The sequence below is a fragment of the Canis lupus genome, chromosome 16 (genome assembly GCF_011100685.1).
Source record: "Canis lupus familiaris isolate Mischka breed German Shepherd chromosome 16, alternate assembly UU_Cfam_GSD_1.0, whole genome shotgun sequence".
Classification (NCBI taxonomy): domain Eukaryota; kingdom Metazoa; phylum Chordata; class Mammalia; order Carnivora; family Canidae; genus Canis; species Canis lupus.
This window is the reverse complement of record NC_049237.1, coordinates 6735135-6749194: the sequence shown is the minus strand read 5'-3', so window position 1 is coordinate 6749194 and position 14060 is coordinate 6735135. Positions and strand designations below refer to the sequence as shown.

General features: G+C 46.4%; 2 gene segments (V, D, J or C); both read left to right on the top strand.

Annotated features, from left to right (window-relative positions):
- Nucleotides 1-406: 406 nt before the first annotated feature.
- Nucleotides 407-3261, top strand: LOC102157186. The segment is given in 2 exon segments: nt 407-691; nt 794-3261. Coding segments are annotated over 2 exon segments (441 nt in total).
- A 559-nt stretch (nt 3262-3820) lies between these two features.
- Nucleotides 3821-5684, top strand: LOC111090224. The segment is given in 2 exon segments: nt 3821-4625; nt 4743-5684. Coding segments are annotated over 2 exon segments (426 nt in total).
- Nucleotides 5685-14060: the final 8376 nt, after the last annotated feature.

The following is a 14060-nucleotide window of genomic DNA, read 5'->3' as shown; positions in this document are numbered from 1 at the left end:
GTGTGATCCTGGGGTCCCGGGATCAAGTCCCACATCGAGCTCCCTGCATGGAGCCTGCTTCTCCCTCTGTCTGTGTCTCTGCCTCTTCTCTCTCTGTGTCTCTCATGAATAAATACATAAAATCTTTTTAAAAAATAAAATAAAATGAAGCACAGCTGGAGACAGGGAGAGACTCCACAAACCAAGCAAGGTGGTATCTCTGAGTTAAATCAAGATGAGGCTTGAGTGGGATTGTCCTGGTTCTATGAGACACAGTGTGGAGGGACATCTACCCCAAGGGAAGGAATGCATGTCTGAGCTGAGGAGGTGCTGTCAAGTAGAAAGAGAAAGGAAAGGCTCAGTTGGGGGAGGAAGCTACTAGCAAAAAAAAAAAAAAGAAAGAAAGAAAAGAAAAAGCAACTGACTGAGAAACCTCCTTGAGGCAGCTGGGCGTAGGAAATCTTCCACACCTGCCCTGGTACATTTGGTCCTGCCACGCCAGACCAAGACCAGCTCTGGTGATGCTGGTACAGGGCATAAGTGAGAGAGGAAATGTGAGCTGTGGAAGTAAATAGGACACGAACTTCACCAGCAAATCCTCATCAGGTGCCGGTACAGGAATCTGAGCAGAGAGACTCCAGTCCCTTCCAGTCAGGTGCTGTCATGGGCTGCAGGCTCCTCTACTGGGTGGTCCTTTGTCTCCTGGGGGCAGGTGAGTCCTGAGAACTCCTGGGACATCTCTGTCCTCAGGCTTCTGGCTTTTTTCATGGTACTGCTTCCTAAACACTGTAACTTTGGTTTCTTGCTCCCACAGTCCCCATGGACACTGGAATTACCCAGACCCCCAAACACCTGGTAACAGGGCCTGGGAGGAGAGTGACCCTCAACTGTGAACAACATCTGGGACATGATGCTGTGTACTGGTATCAGCAGAGGGCTCAGAAGCCACCGAAGCTCATGTTTGCCTACAGATATAAGGAACTCATTGAGAATGAGCCTGCCTCCGGTCGCTTCTCACCTGAGTGCCCAGACAGCTCCAGGCTCTACCTTCACGTGGACGCCCTGGAGCCTGATGACTCTGCCTTGTATCTCTGTGCTAGCAGCAGGGACACAGCCCCACACAGCCAACCTCTCCCCGTGCACAAACATCCTGGGTCTAGCAGGGGGGCCCTTGGGCAACCAAAACTAGCTCAACATCTCCTGTAGGGCCCCAGACAGAGATCCCAGAACCTCATGCAACCTCATGCAACCTGTGCCCAGCGCAGACACCCACAGCCTGGGGCCTGGCTCAGCCTTCTTCCAGTCTGTGCCCAGCTGCATGCAAGCCAGAGGGTCCAGCTCCAGTTGCTCCAAGCAGCCTCCAGGAGGCACATGGCCCTGGGGAATGTTTCAGGGGCCACTTTACACTCTGGACACAGCAGTGCTGCCATGACCCCTGCCCACAGGCACCTTCCTCTGACTATTCCTTCCACCCCAGTGAGACCCTGGACCTCAGCCCCTGTCCCAGCTCCAAACAGGCTGAGCCCTTTTCCAGAACACCTCCTCCCCTCACCACCCAGCTCAGTCAGTTCCTACCTCTGAGGACAATTGTTTCCTCCCCAGGGTTGGGTCATTCTTTCCAAGTCATTGTCTGCTACATGTCCCAGGACTGAGCTCCACAAGAGCTTCTCTTCCTCTCAGCTGTGACGCCTTCAGGCCTAATTCCTTTTTCTTCTGTCACTCTCATCCTAATTCTTCAGGTCTTCACATCCTGCATTATCAGCCACAGAGTCCTCTGCCCCAGGATTGTTGCTCACAACAGGCAATAAGACTGGAAGGGCCCCTGACATTTCAGAGCAGGACTGCATCCTTGGGGCTGTCCTTGCCGAACCCCAGGATTTCTGGCATTGCCCCTTGCCATGGTCCTCCATCCTGCACAGGCTAGCAGACACCATGGGCTGAGCAGACCCCTGTGTCCTGGGGAGTCAGATGCCTGCACTGACACAGAGGCTCCCTCCTCTCTCCTGTAGGGGGCGCCCCAGTGGGTGTAGCAGGAATCCATGGGGTGCAGAGGCCTGAGCTAGGAGAACACTCATTCCTGCCCTGACTCTGCCATGGATTCCAGGCTCTTGGGAGATTTTTAGTCTTTGGTAAGCAGTTGAAATCTTAGAAATTTCTCATCTTGGACTTACCTGAGGCTCTTCTAAACCATTTCCTTATTCAATCTCTGGCTTCTTTCTCCTTCTACAGGACACACAGAACCTGAAGTCAAACAGACTCCCAGCCACCTGGTCACAGAGAGGTGGATGAGAGTTATCCTGACGTGTGACCCCATCTCTGGTCACTTATACCTCCATTGGTAGAGACAGATGCTGGGGCAGAAAGTGGAGTTTCTTATTTTATCCTACAAGGATACTCTCTTGAGAAGTCTAAACACTCAGAGATCAGTTCTCAGCTGGAAGGTCTGATGGATCATTCTCCACTCTGTAGAGCCAGCCCAGAGATGATCTGTGTTTGAATGCTAGATATTGTAAGTGAAAAATGTTAGAGATAAGATGACGGCTCTGGATGATGTATTATCTTATAGAGATAGTTCCTTTTTGCTTATACTACGACATCTTGGTGGGGGCAAGTCTTCTGAATCTGTTTGAAAAATGAGTTGGATTTCAACCAAGCTTCAGTTTTGTGGATGGCTGTTCACCTTTGCTCCTAGTATGTGATCACTTAGGTTCCAAATGAAACGTCTGGAGTATTTTTACTTTACTGAAGTGTAATCTGCATGAAATAGTACCCATTTCAAGTGTACAACTCTTGGAGTTTAAATATACTTAGGTACTACTCAACTATCACCACGATCCAGTTTTCTTTGTAAAGCTTCCCTTATAAGCTGAGAGGGACCTTGAGGTAAGTACTTGGGAACTGCATGCATAAGCCCCACTAATCCAGCCATCATCTAGGGGTCTCCCTGGTTAGCATCATACAATCTAAACATGGAGAGAGACTTGGAAATTATTTATTTCAGCCCATTGTTTTAGATGAACAAGTGGGAAGTCATATAGGGTAGTTTTTAACTGTGTTACTACTGATTATATCCTCACTTCTATATCTTTTATATTTAATATGCCTAGAGCAGTCTGTGATATTCTTTTTGTTCCTATCAGAATACAAGCGTCATGAGCATGAGAATATTGCCTTCCCTGTGCTTTGCACTAAATAACTATTCAATGAGAGCAAATAAGTAAAGCGTGTTAGAGTTCCTGGAAGGATGGTGGTTGTTTCTGTTTGGTTCACTACTGTGTCTCAAGCACCTGTTCTGTGTTCAACTAAGAAAAAAATAAAAAGGAAAGCAAAACACCTGTGTTTGAAGAAGTTGACCAGTAGTTGACAGTTAGTGATGCCAAACAGTGTGTGTGGTGGGTGTGGGTGTGGGTGTGGGTGTGGGTATTAGCATATGTGCCTGCTGTCTCTGTGGCAGTAATAGTGTCTTGTTCTCATGCCTAGCTCCTCCTGACTTGGCCTTAGTAAGTGCTGGAGCCTGCCCAGGACACTGGGATCTGGGAAGTGCGCCTTGACGACCACTAGGAGGAGCCATGGCACCACCAGAACCCATGAAAGAGGTGGTGGCCTGGGGCTATAGGTCTCCAATGAATAAAGGGGCAGTGGTTGTCAACAGGCGCAGTTTGGTGATGGTAGAGACATCTTGTTGTCCCAGCTGGGGTGGGAGAGCTACTGGCAGGTAGTGGATAGAGACCACAATGCTGCTAAGCAGTGTCCACAACACAGATATATCCAGAACAATGCTGCAATATCTCTGAGGTTGAGATGCCTTAGGCTAAACATTTAGGTGTAAATTTGGTACCAAAAAAGAAGGTGACCTGTAGACAGGTCAAGGACAGTAAAGTCATTCAGCCCAGGTTTTCCCCCACTCTCTTGCTGTCATTCACCTCTCCAACTGTTTGCTCCTGTCCCACAGGGACTGCTCATTGCCTAGCTGCCTCCTGCTCACTACATTGAACTGCCCCTCCGACGGAGAACACCTTCACAGGGATGGGGTTGCTGTATGGTCCCCCTCAAGGGGACTTATCATCACAGCTTGCTCCTAACATTCCTTCATGCATTTTAGTTGTCTGCAGCTGGTGCCTGTGGGAGACCCCACTGTGGTTCTTTTGTCCACAACTGAAGTAGCCAGGGGGGCGGCGGAGCACACATCAGAGATTCAGTGGAACCAAGATTTGAGAGGGATCTCCCTGCATTACTGAGGAGAAAGACGAGAAGATACAGAAAAGAGAAACTTGCCCAAATCTGAGAGTGGAGCCAAAACGAGGAGGAGGGAGGAGGTGGCCAGATGTGGGCCAGCCAAAACCCAGGGAGGCAGAGATATATTCCTGAGGCAAGAGATGTCCCATTCAAACTATCCCTAGATATTCCAAATTCCTTTGAAAACAGGAGAAATTAGCATGTCTTGAAAGGCACAAGGGCAGGAAATGAAGGAAGAGGAGAGGCCCAGCATGGGGAAGTCATTCTGGGCTGTGACATCACAGGCAGCGCACCTGTCAGGGCAGTGGAGAACTGCCGCCTACTTCTTACCACTGAGGACCAGACTGTGCCTGTCTCCACCATGGGCTCCGGGTTCCTCTGCTGTATGGTCCTCTGCCTCCTGGGAGCAGGTGAGTCCTTGGTCCAGCTGGCGTGATGCTATGATGCGTCCCTCAGCCTGTTCATCATGTGGCCAGCAAGAGCCTGCCATCTGGCACTGGTCTGAATTCTTCTCCTTTCCTTCTCAGCACCCCTGGACACAACAGTTTCCCAGACTCCAAGATACCTCATCGCGCACGTGGGATCGAAGAAGTTACTAAAATGTGAGCAAAATCTGGGCCATAATGCTATGTACTGGTATAAGCAAGACCTCAAGCAACTGCTGAAGATCATGTTTATCTACTTTAATCAGGGACTCAATCTAAATGAATCAGTTCCAGGTCGTTTCTCACCTGAGACATCTGACAAAGCTCATTTAAACCTTCATGTCGACTCCCTGGAGACAGGTGACTCTGCTGTGTATTTCTGTGCCAGCAGCCTAGACACAGCCCTGCAAAGTCACTACCTCCCTGTGCACAAACCCCCCGGCCCAGCCAGGAAGCTGTGGGGCTACATGTTCACCTGATCCTGAGGCTCCATTCACCCCCCAGGAGATCCCGTATCAGAATTTCCAGTCTGTAGTACAGGCTGCTCATATGCCTGATTGGACAGTTCTACCATTATTGTCATACAAGTGTCCAGAATTCCAATTATCAGCTGGAGCAATAAATTCACTGAAGTTCTAATGATTTCCAATAAACTCACTGAAGTACTCAGGATTTCAGAAACAAGAAAGGACTTTGTCCCATGTGCTAAAGATCTTACATGGTGGAAGGAGCCATTCCTTGAATGTCTCTGCTGTACATTTGGGTGCCAATGGTACAAACATTGTGACCGAATACACGCAATTCACTAAAAATAGTTGATGAGCAAAATCCTAGGGAGGAAACGAGGTAATGATGAAACTATCTAAGGATGTAAGGAAATTCAGATCATCACTGAGTTTGCTGAATAAAATATTCTTGGAGAAGCATGAAAGTTCTGGCAACAGGTGAACTAGAAAGAATGTGTTGGGGATAAGCCCCAGGAGGGGTAGGCTTGTGCTCTGCAGACTCCCTCCTTTCCAGAAGGATGACCAGGGTCACTCTTTCCAATTCAGATCCAGTGGCATCTTGAAGATTCCTGCCGCTCATGCCGTACCCAGGTGATGGAGGATATTATAGACCTTCAAAGGACTCTGGACACGAATCTCAAGGCAGTAGCTAGTCGTGGGTCCTACCCAAAGCCAGGTAACATGAGCACATTGGTTTTTGATACAATGGTGGTACAGTATGGATCAGAAGAGTGAGAGTGTGGGGATGGAATAATCGATGAGGAGGCGTCTAAAATATTCTTCAGGATAGATGATAAAAGGTTTCTGGGGGGCTTGTGGACAATATACAAGTGACACCTGGAGTCTTTGTTCTTCTTTGAAGAACATTAGGTTCAATCTTGCAGTTTTATTGTAGGATTTGCTATATTCTATTTCAGTGTTTCCCTCCCCGTTAGGGAGCCATGGCATGTGGTCATTATTACTAGTGCATGGCATTTTTAGGGTCTCAGTGTGGAGTCACAGCACATTCTCTCAACCTACCTGGGTCTGAATGCCAGTGGTTTCCAGCTGCGTGTCTCCTGAAAACTCTGCTCTGCTCCCCAGCCTAGTAGAACCTGTCCTCTCTCAGCTTTGGACTCCCAGGCTGTGAGTGAACATCAGGATGTAACCAAGAAGAAAGAGGATTTCTTTACAATCATTTTTAGAGTTCCTTTACAGGACCCTGTGCCCTAAATCCAAGCCTTCTTTGGCACTTAAGGCAACATTTGTCATTATTATTACATACATTGTTTATATCAATTTCCTTACCTGTTTCCCATTGTACCTCTTCGCTGTTTCTTCCTGTGATTCAGGTTGACCCTACATCATTTTCCTTCCATGGGCACATCCCTAATTCAGATAACTCAAACTCACCTTTCAGCCTTCTACCTCTACCCCTTGCCTTGGGAAAGGCTTATGTTCAGTATTATTCTCAGTGCAACTGAGCCTTCACTTCCTCTTCTTGTTCAAGATATCAGTTTATATTATATATATATATTTTGCAATTGTTGGAATTTTGCTTTTTGGAAGCCTAACAATACAATAAAATTTTATTTACTCAAGTTTCTGCTCTTTCCTTGTGGAAGGGCCAGAAAGCATCTCTTTGCTACAGTGGAGTCCAGCATAATAGGTATAATCCTAGCTTTTCCACTAGGGTTACTTTTAGGATCCTGTGTAAGAATTGAATATCTCCAGCTTTAGTGATTTTGGGGTTCATTATATACCTTACCTGGTCAGGAGGAGAAACCAACTGCTTTGCTTAAATTCCAACCCATATACCCTGCCTTTTTTTGTTTTAGGGGCTACACTGAAATCCTGATAAACTTTATTACATTAGAAAAATGAATAGAGACTGATTGTCCTAGGTATATGCATGAATGGCAATATTGCTGACTTTTTTTTGTTAATTTAGATGCTTCTTTCCTATTCGGAGCTGCGTACATCTTGTACTCCTCATGGAGCCACTGACCCCCACCAATCCCCACCTGTCCTTTCCTCTGGTGAATGAGAGAACAGGCATCCTCTATATTGCTACCATAGGGCTGCAATCTGGGAAATATGGTGCCTTGGTCACAAGGAGGCGATGTGGCTCCTTTGAAAACTGAGGTGGGGGTGATGGGAGGGAATGGGAGCTAATAGTGGAAGAACTGAGGAGGAAAGCTGGGCATTAGGGGCTCCATCTTTAGGTCAAGTGGGAGCATAGGTTGCCGATTCATCAAATATACTAAATAAAAATCATTTTCATATTGTTTCCGTTTGGTCCTACACAGATGACTTGTATTGCTCCTCTTGAAAATCCTGTTTGGTCTAAGCCCAGCCAAGCACTTTACCCTCAGCACTGGGGTCGAGGTTGGCTGATCCCTTGTCCCCTCAGCCACCCTTCCCAGTACCTGGCTCCGGGATGGCAGCACACTCAGGTTTTTTGAATGGAGGGCACGAGCCCCAAATGGAAGCACTCCCTTCCAATTCCCCACTCCACAGATATGGGCAAAATGGCTCCATGGAGCTTAGACCCTGAGGGAAACAACCTTTTAGATAATGACTGCACAACTGAAAGGGAAGAAAGGAGCCTGATTAAAGAATAAAGGTCTCTCCCTTGAACAGTGTCCTTTGATGTGGATCTTGGAATGATGGGGAATGGAGACAGGGTCCTGTAATCAGGACAGCAGCTAATAGCATGAGAGCAACTAGTAGACGGACAGCTCAACACAGTCACTTTGAATTCACCTTCGATTAGAATCTGCAAAAGGTATGGAAGAGGGAAGAAGAAATATCCTCTGGGGCTGGTGAAAAGGACAGGGACAGTGACATCACAGGCAAATCACCAACCAAAGCCCAGGAGATCAGAGCCCAGCCCCTTCCCCAGGACACCCTAGCTGGATGATGCCCACAACCTCTCTGACATGGGCTGCAGGCTGCTGTGCTCTGTGGCTCTCTGTCTACTGGGAGCAGGTGAGTCTCACGTTCCAGATGTTGCCTTGGGACCTCAAGCAGTGTCCCTTTGGTTGCATCAACACTCTTCTTTCTGGGCTTTGTCTGATTTTGTCCCTTTCTTTCAACAGTCCCCATGGACACTGGAATTGCCCAGACCCCCAAACACCTGGTAACAGGGCCTGGGAGGAGAGTGACCCTCAACTGTGAACAACATCTGGGACATGATGAGGTGTACTGGTATCAGCAGAGCGGTCAGAAGCCACCGAAGCTCATGTTTGCCTACAGATATAAGGAACTCATTGAGAATGAGACTGCCTCCGGTCGCTTCTCACCTGAGTGCCCAGACAGCTCCAGGCTCTACCTTCACGTGGACGCCCTGGAGCCCAATGACTCTGCCTTGTATCTCTGTGCTAGCAGCAGGGACACAGCCCCACACAGCCAACCTCTCCCCGTGCACAAACATCCTGGGTCTAGCAGGGGGGCCCTTGGGCAACCAAAACTAGCTCAACATCTCCTGTAGGGCCCCAGACAGAGATCCCAGAACCTCATGCAACCTGTGCACTCAGGGGTCCCTGCAGTGCTGAGTGCCCAGCACAGACACCCACAGCCTAGGGCCTGGCTCAACCTTCTTCCAGTCTGTGCCCAGCTGCATGCAAGCCAGAGGGTCCAGCTCCAGTTGCTCCAAGCAGCCTCCAGGAGGCACATGGCCCTGGGGAATGTTTCAGGGGCCACTTTACACTCTGGACACAGCAGTGCTGCCATGACCCCTGCCCACAGGCACCTTCCTCTAACTATTCCTTCCACCCCAGTGAGACCCTGAACCTCAGCCCCTGTCCCAGCTCCAAACAGGCTGAGCCCTTTTCCAGAACACCTCCTCCCCTCACCACCTAGCTCAGTCAGTTCCTACCTCTGAGGACAATTGTTTCCTCCCCAGGGTTGGGTCATTCTTTCCAAGTCATTGTCTGCTACATGTCCCAGGACTGAGCTCCACAAGAGCTTCTCTTCCTCTCAGCTGTGACGCCTTCAGGCCTAATTCCTTTTTCTTCTGTCACTCTCATCCTAATTCTTCAGGTCTTCACATCCTGCATTATCAGCCACAGAGTCCTCTGCCCCAGGATTGTTGCTCACAACAGGCAATAAGACTGGAAGGGCCCCTGACATTTCAGAGCAGGACTGCATCCTTGGGGCTGTCCTTGCCGAACCCCAGGATTTCTGGCATTGCCCCTTGCCATGGTCCTCCATCCTGCACAGGCTAGCAGACACCATGGGCTGAGCAGACCCCTGTGTCCTGGGGAGTCAGATGCCTGCACTGACACAGAGGCTCCCTCCTCTCTCCTGTAGGGGGCGCCCCAGTGGGTGTAGCAGGAATCCATGGGGTGCAGAGGCCTGAGCTAGGAGAACACTCATTCCTGCCCTGACTCTGCCATGGATATCTGGCTCTTGTGTTGGGAAATTTTTAGTCTCTTGCAAGCAAGTGAATCCTTGGGAATTTCTCATCTTGGACTTACCTGAGGCTCTTCTAAATCATTTCCTTATTCAATCTCTGGCTTCTCTCTCCTCCCACAGAACACATAGTACCTGAAGTCAAACAAATTCCCAGCCACCTGGTCACAGAGAGGTGGATGAGAGTTATCCTGACGTGTGACCCCATTTCTGGTCACTTATACCTCCATTGGTAGAGGCAGATGTTGGGGCAGAAAGTGGAGTTTCTAATTTTATTCTACAGGGATACTCTCTTGGAGAAGTCCTAAATATTCAAGGATCGATTCTCAGCTGGAAATCCTGATGCATCATTGTCCACTCTGGAGATCCAGCCACAGAGCTGGGAGACTCAGCCATGTACCTCTGGGCCAGCAGTGTAGCCACAGCCGTACCAAGACACCTACAGCCTGCACACAGACCCTCATACTTCTGCCTCTTTCTAGCTCCCAGATCCCTTTCCGACTGGACTTGATTTTTCAGCCATCTCTAAATACACAGAAGTATGAATTTAACTTACCAATGTAGGATATTTCTGGCAGGACTGGCCAGGGCGCATATTTGGCTGAATCTTTATGGATACTATAGGAAATTACTGTGGGCTCCAAAGATGGGAGAGCTGATAACCAGGAAGACACCATGACATGATGTAGGTTCTCTCTTTACCTCCTTCTACATCTTGGATTTTGTTTTGTATTGTGTTAGTAGCTTAGAAGTTAGTCATTGTAATTCATAGAATGGAGAAATGATAACCAAGCAAGGCTTTTGGTATTTGCATGACAATATAGAGGATTTCCAATGATAAATCCTCAGAAGGACATGCAAGTCTACACAGAGGCCTGAATTATCAGTGAGTCTTTTCCAAAGTACCTGATGCATTAACTCGTGTAAGAATGAGTTAAGGGAACAGTAATGATAGAGTCCTATATTGGGACACCACTTCAAGGCCAACAGAGGTCTAGACCCGCCAGAAAATCACCAAGTAAAGCTTGGAGGGCAGCATCAGAATTCAGCAGCAAGAACCAAACAGAAGAGAAGAGAACAGGAATGAACCTGTCACCCTGAACTTGACATGGGGCAGCCAGATTCACTGTCTCAGTTTTGAATAAGACCCCAGTGTTTTGGATGCGTTGGAGCTAGAAAGGTAGAAGGAAGTCTTCAAATAAAAGAGTGGATTTCCTCATAATCAGTCAGGATGAGCTAAAGCAATGAAAAGGAAGGCAAAGCGTGTGATCAGATCCTATCAATCATAGACACATGAAATATTCACTTAATTGCATCCATGCCAGAACCATGATCAAGTGTTAGAGAATGACTGTCTTACTGATTTTAGTTCTTATACAAATAGCAGACTAAAACACACATTTTAGTGCTAAGGAAATGAAATCATGGGTTTCTAACTATGAGGTCCAGTTTCTTTTTGCATACTGCATCTCTCAGAAGCATCTGACCTTAAAGAATGAAACAAGGATCTAGTAAAACTTTGGCTAAGGGGCTGGCTCAGATATGACACCTGTAGACTGGGGACATATCCTCTAGGATGTGCTATGATTTGAACAAATGAGTGAAATATGCCACTATGGAAACAATCCATTATTCCAGAAGCCATAGACTAGTGTTAGGATGGGTATCCTTCTCCTCAAGGCTCCCAATGATCCAGTTGTAAATTCAAACTGCATTTTCATGTATTTTTAGGGTCCTTAAATAAGAGTTTGTGAGGACAAGGATGAGGATGGATGGATGCTTCCAGCACAGGACATGGTAAAGATCCCAGTGAACCAGAACTATGACTGTGCCTGGTCATTTGGGGCTCCTCTTGCTGGGATCCAGTACTTAAGTACAGAGGCATTGATCTTTTTTTTCTTTTAAAGATTTTATTTATTCATGAGACACACACACAGAGAGAGAGAGAGAGAGAGAGAAAGAGATAGGCAGACAGAGACACAGGCAGAGGGAGAAGCAGGCTCCATGAAGGGAGCCTGACGTGGGACTCTAGCCCAGGTCTCCAGGATCAGGCCCTGGACTGAAAGCGGTACTAACCCACTGAGCATCCTGGGCTGCCCCAAAGGTATTGATCTTGATTATCATGAGGTGATTATCATGAGTTTCTGCTACACAGTGGAAAAGGGAAAGGTTTACCTGGATATCAGGAAACTAATTCAAGCATCCCTTGGTCCCTAAATCCCAGGTGATAATGACATTTTTGCAGGTGCAAGCATCGTGGCTTGACAAAATAGGAACCTAAGGGGATTGAAACCCTCAGAGATGAATGTCTGGGTCACTCCATCAAGCAAACAGCTAAGACCACTGAAGTGCTAAAAAAAAGTTGGAGAATTCTACAATTGGTGATGAAGGGAGATAATAAGCATCAATTATGGCTTGAGTACAGTACTTGCAGCACACCTGTAGCCCTAAACCTGTGCTTGGAGGGATTGCAGCTGGTCACCACCTGAAGACCTTAGTTTTTGGACTTGAAGCAAAGCAAGGGGTGGTGTATCAAGTGCTTCTTTTGTATCGCTCCTATCATCTTGGCCCCACACTGATTCCACCCACAACTAATTCATGCACCTCCTCCAAGCAGACACTGATCCATTCCATATCAATTGAACCTCCTCCTAAATATGGAATATGTATTTAGCTTCCTTCCTATATACTCTATGGCCTTGGTTAAGACCCTCAAATGGCCTTTTTGAAACTTAGACATGCATAGCCCAGAAATGTCAGGGAAATAATGTTCTATGGGAGAATCTTCAATCAATTGAGGATGTGAACTGCTGGTTAAAGTTTTTGTATACGTCTCAGAGTCCCTAGAAAGTTCTAGATTGAGGAGCAAGTATAATGATGGCCCAATTAATATTCATGATTTTCATATTTTCCATTCTTTTTGTTTCTGCACTCAATTTGGCCTAGTTATTTCCATCTGACTTATCATCCACTTTACCTATTCTTTTCAAATGTATCTGTTCTGCTTTGAAACCCATACAGATTATTCTTACATATGTGTTTTGTGTATTGCAGTTCTACAATCTCCACTTAAATATGTACTATGTTTTCCAGTGGTCTTGTAAATTCTCCATTTTGTCGTGCGCTCCTTTGAATATATTAATAACAGTTATTTTCATGTCAGTTTCTGAAAACTCCATCTGAATCATTTTGAGTCTGTTTCTTCTGTTTCCCTTCTTGGATTGGCCATGTGATCAAGCGTCCTCAAGCAAATGATGATATAGGTTTGAATGCCAGATATCATATATGAAAAATTATAGAGAGAAGATGAAGGAAGTTTCTGCATAATGTTTTTCTTTAAGAGAGGATTCCTTTTTGTTTACACTGAAGCATCGTGGTGGAGGAAAGGCTTCAGAATCTGGTTGATAAGTGAGTAGATTGAAGGCAAGCTTCGAGTTCTTGATGGCTGTTCACTTTGCTCCAAGTATGTGATCACTTAGGTTCCAAACAAAATCTCTAGAGTATTTTTACTTTAATGAAGTGTAATTTGCATAACATAATATTTTCCCATTTCAAGTGTACAACTCAGTGAGCTTAAATATATTCATGCACTTCTCAACCCTCACCACAATTCAGTTCAGAAACACCTCCACCCCCCCAAAAAAAGTTCCTTTGTGCTCATTTCAGCCAGTCCTGCTCCTACTTTGAGCCCCAAGTCTTGGGTCTTCACTGGAACTCTCTCCTAGGTGGCAGTCCCTGAACACAAATGATGTTACGTAGACCAGTAAGTCCATATGAGATCCTCCAAGCTTCTCACCTCAGTTTTCTCTTCCTTCCTAGCTGCTGACAATAAGTTGGCAGTAACTCTCAGGGAAAAGTGGTTTCTCCGATATATCCTTTGTCACTGGAGCATGATCTCTTTATCCCGCCTTACCTTCTTTCTTTCATTGTAGAGCTTCCCATGAGAAGGACATTGAAATAGGTACTTGGGAACTGCATAAGCCCCATTAACCCAGGAAACATTTAGGGGTGCAGTTGGTTAGCATCATACAATCCAAACCTGGATAGAGTTTTGAAAGTTATTATTTCAACAAATTGATTTAGAGATGAGGAATTGGGAAGTCATATAAAGAGCGTTTTTTGAGCGTGTTACTACTGATTGTATTTCTAACTTCCATATAATGTATGTTTTATATGCCTAGAGTAGTATCTGAATTTCTTTTTGTTCCTATCAGAATACAAGCATCATGATCCTGAGAACACTGCCTTCCCTGTGCTTTAACACTAAACAGGCATTCATTGCCTGAAAACAGGTAAAGCATGTTAGAGTTCCAGGAAGGATGTGGGTTGTGTCTGTTTGGCTTACTAATGTCCCAAGCACCTGTTTTGTGTTCAATTAAGAAAAAAAATAAAAAAAGAAAAGGAAAGCTACTGTTTTTGAACAAGTTTGATAAGTAGTTGACAGTGTTGCTAAACTGAGTGTGTGATGGGGTGTGGTGTGGGCGTGTGCATGTGTGCCTGCTTCCCCTGTGGAAGTCAT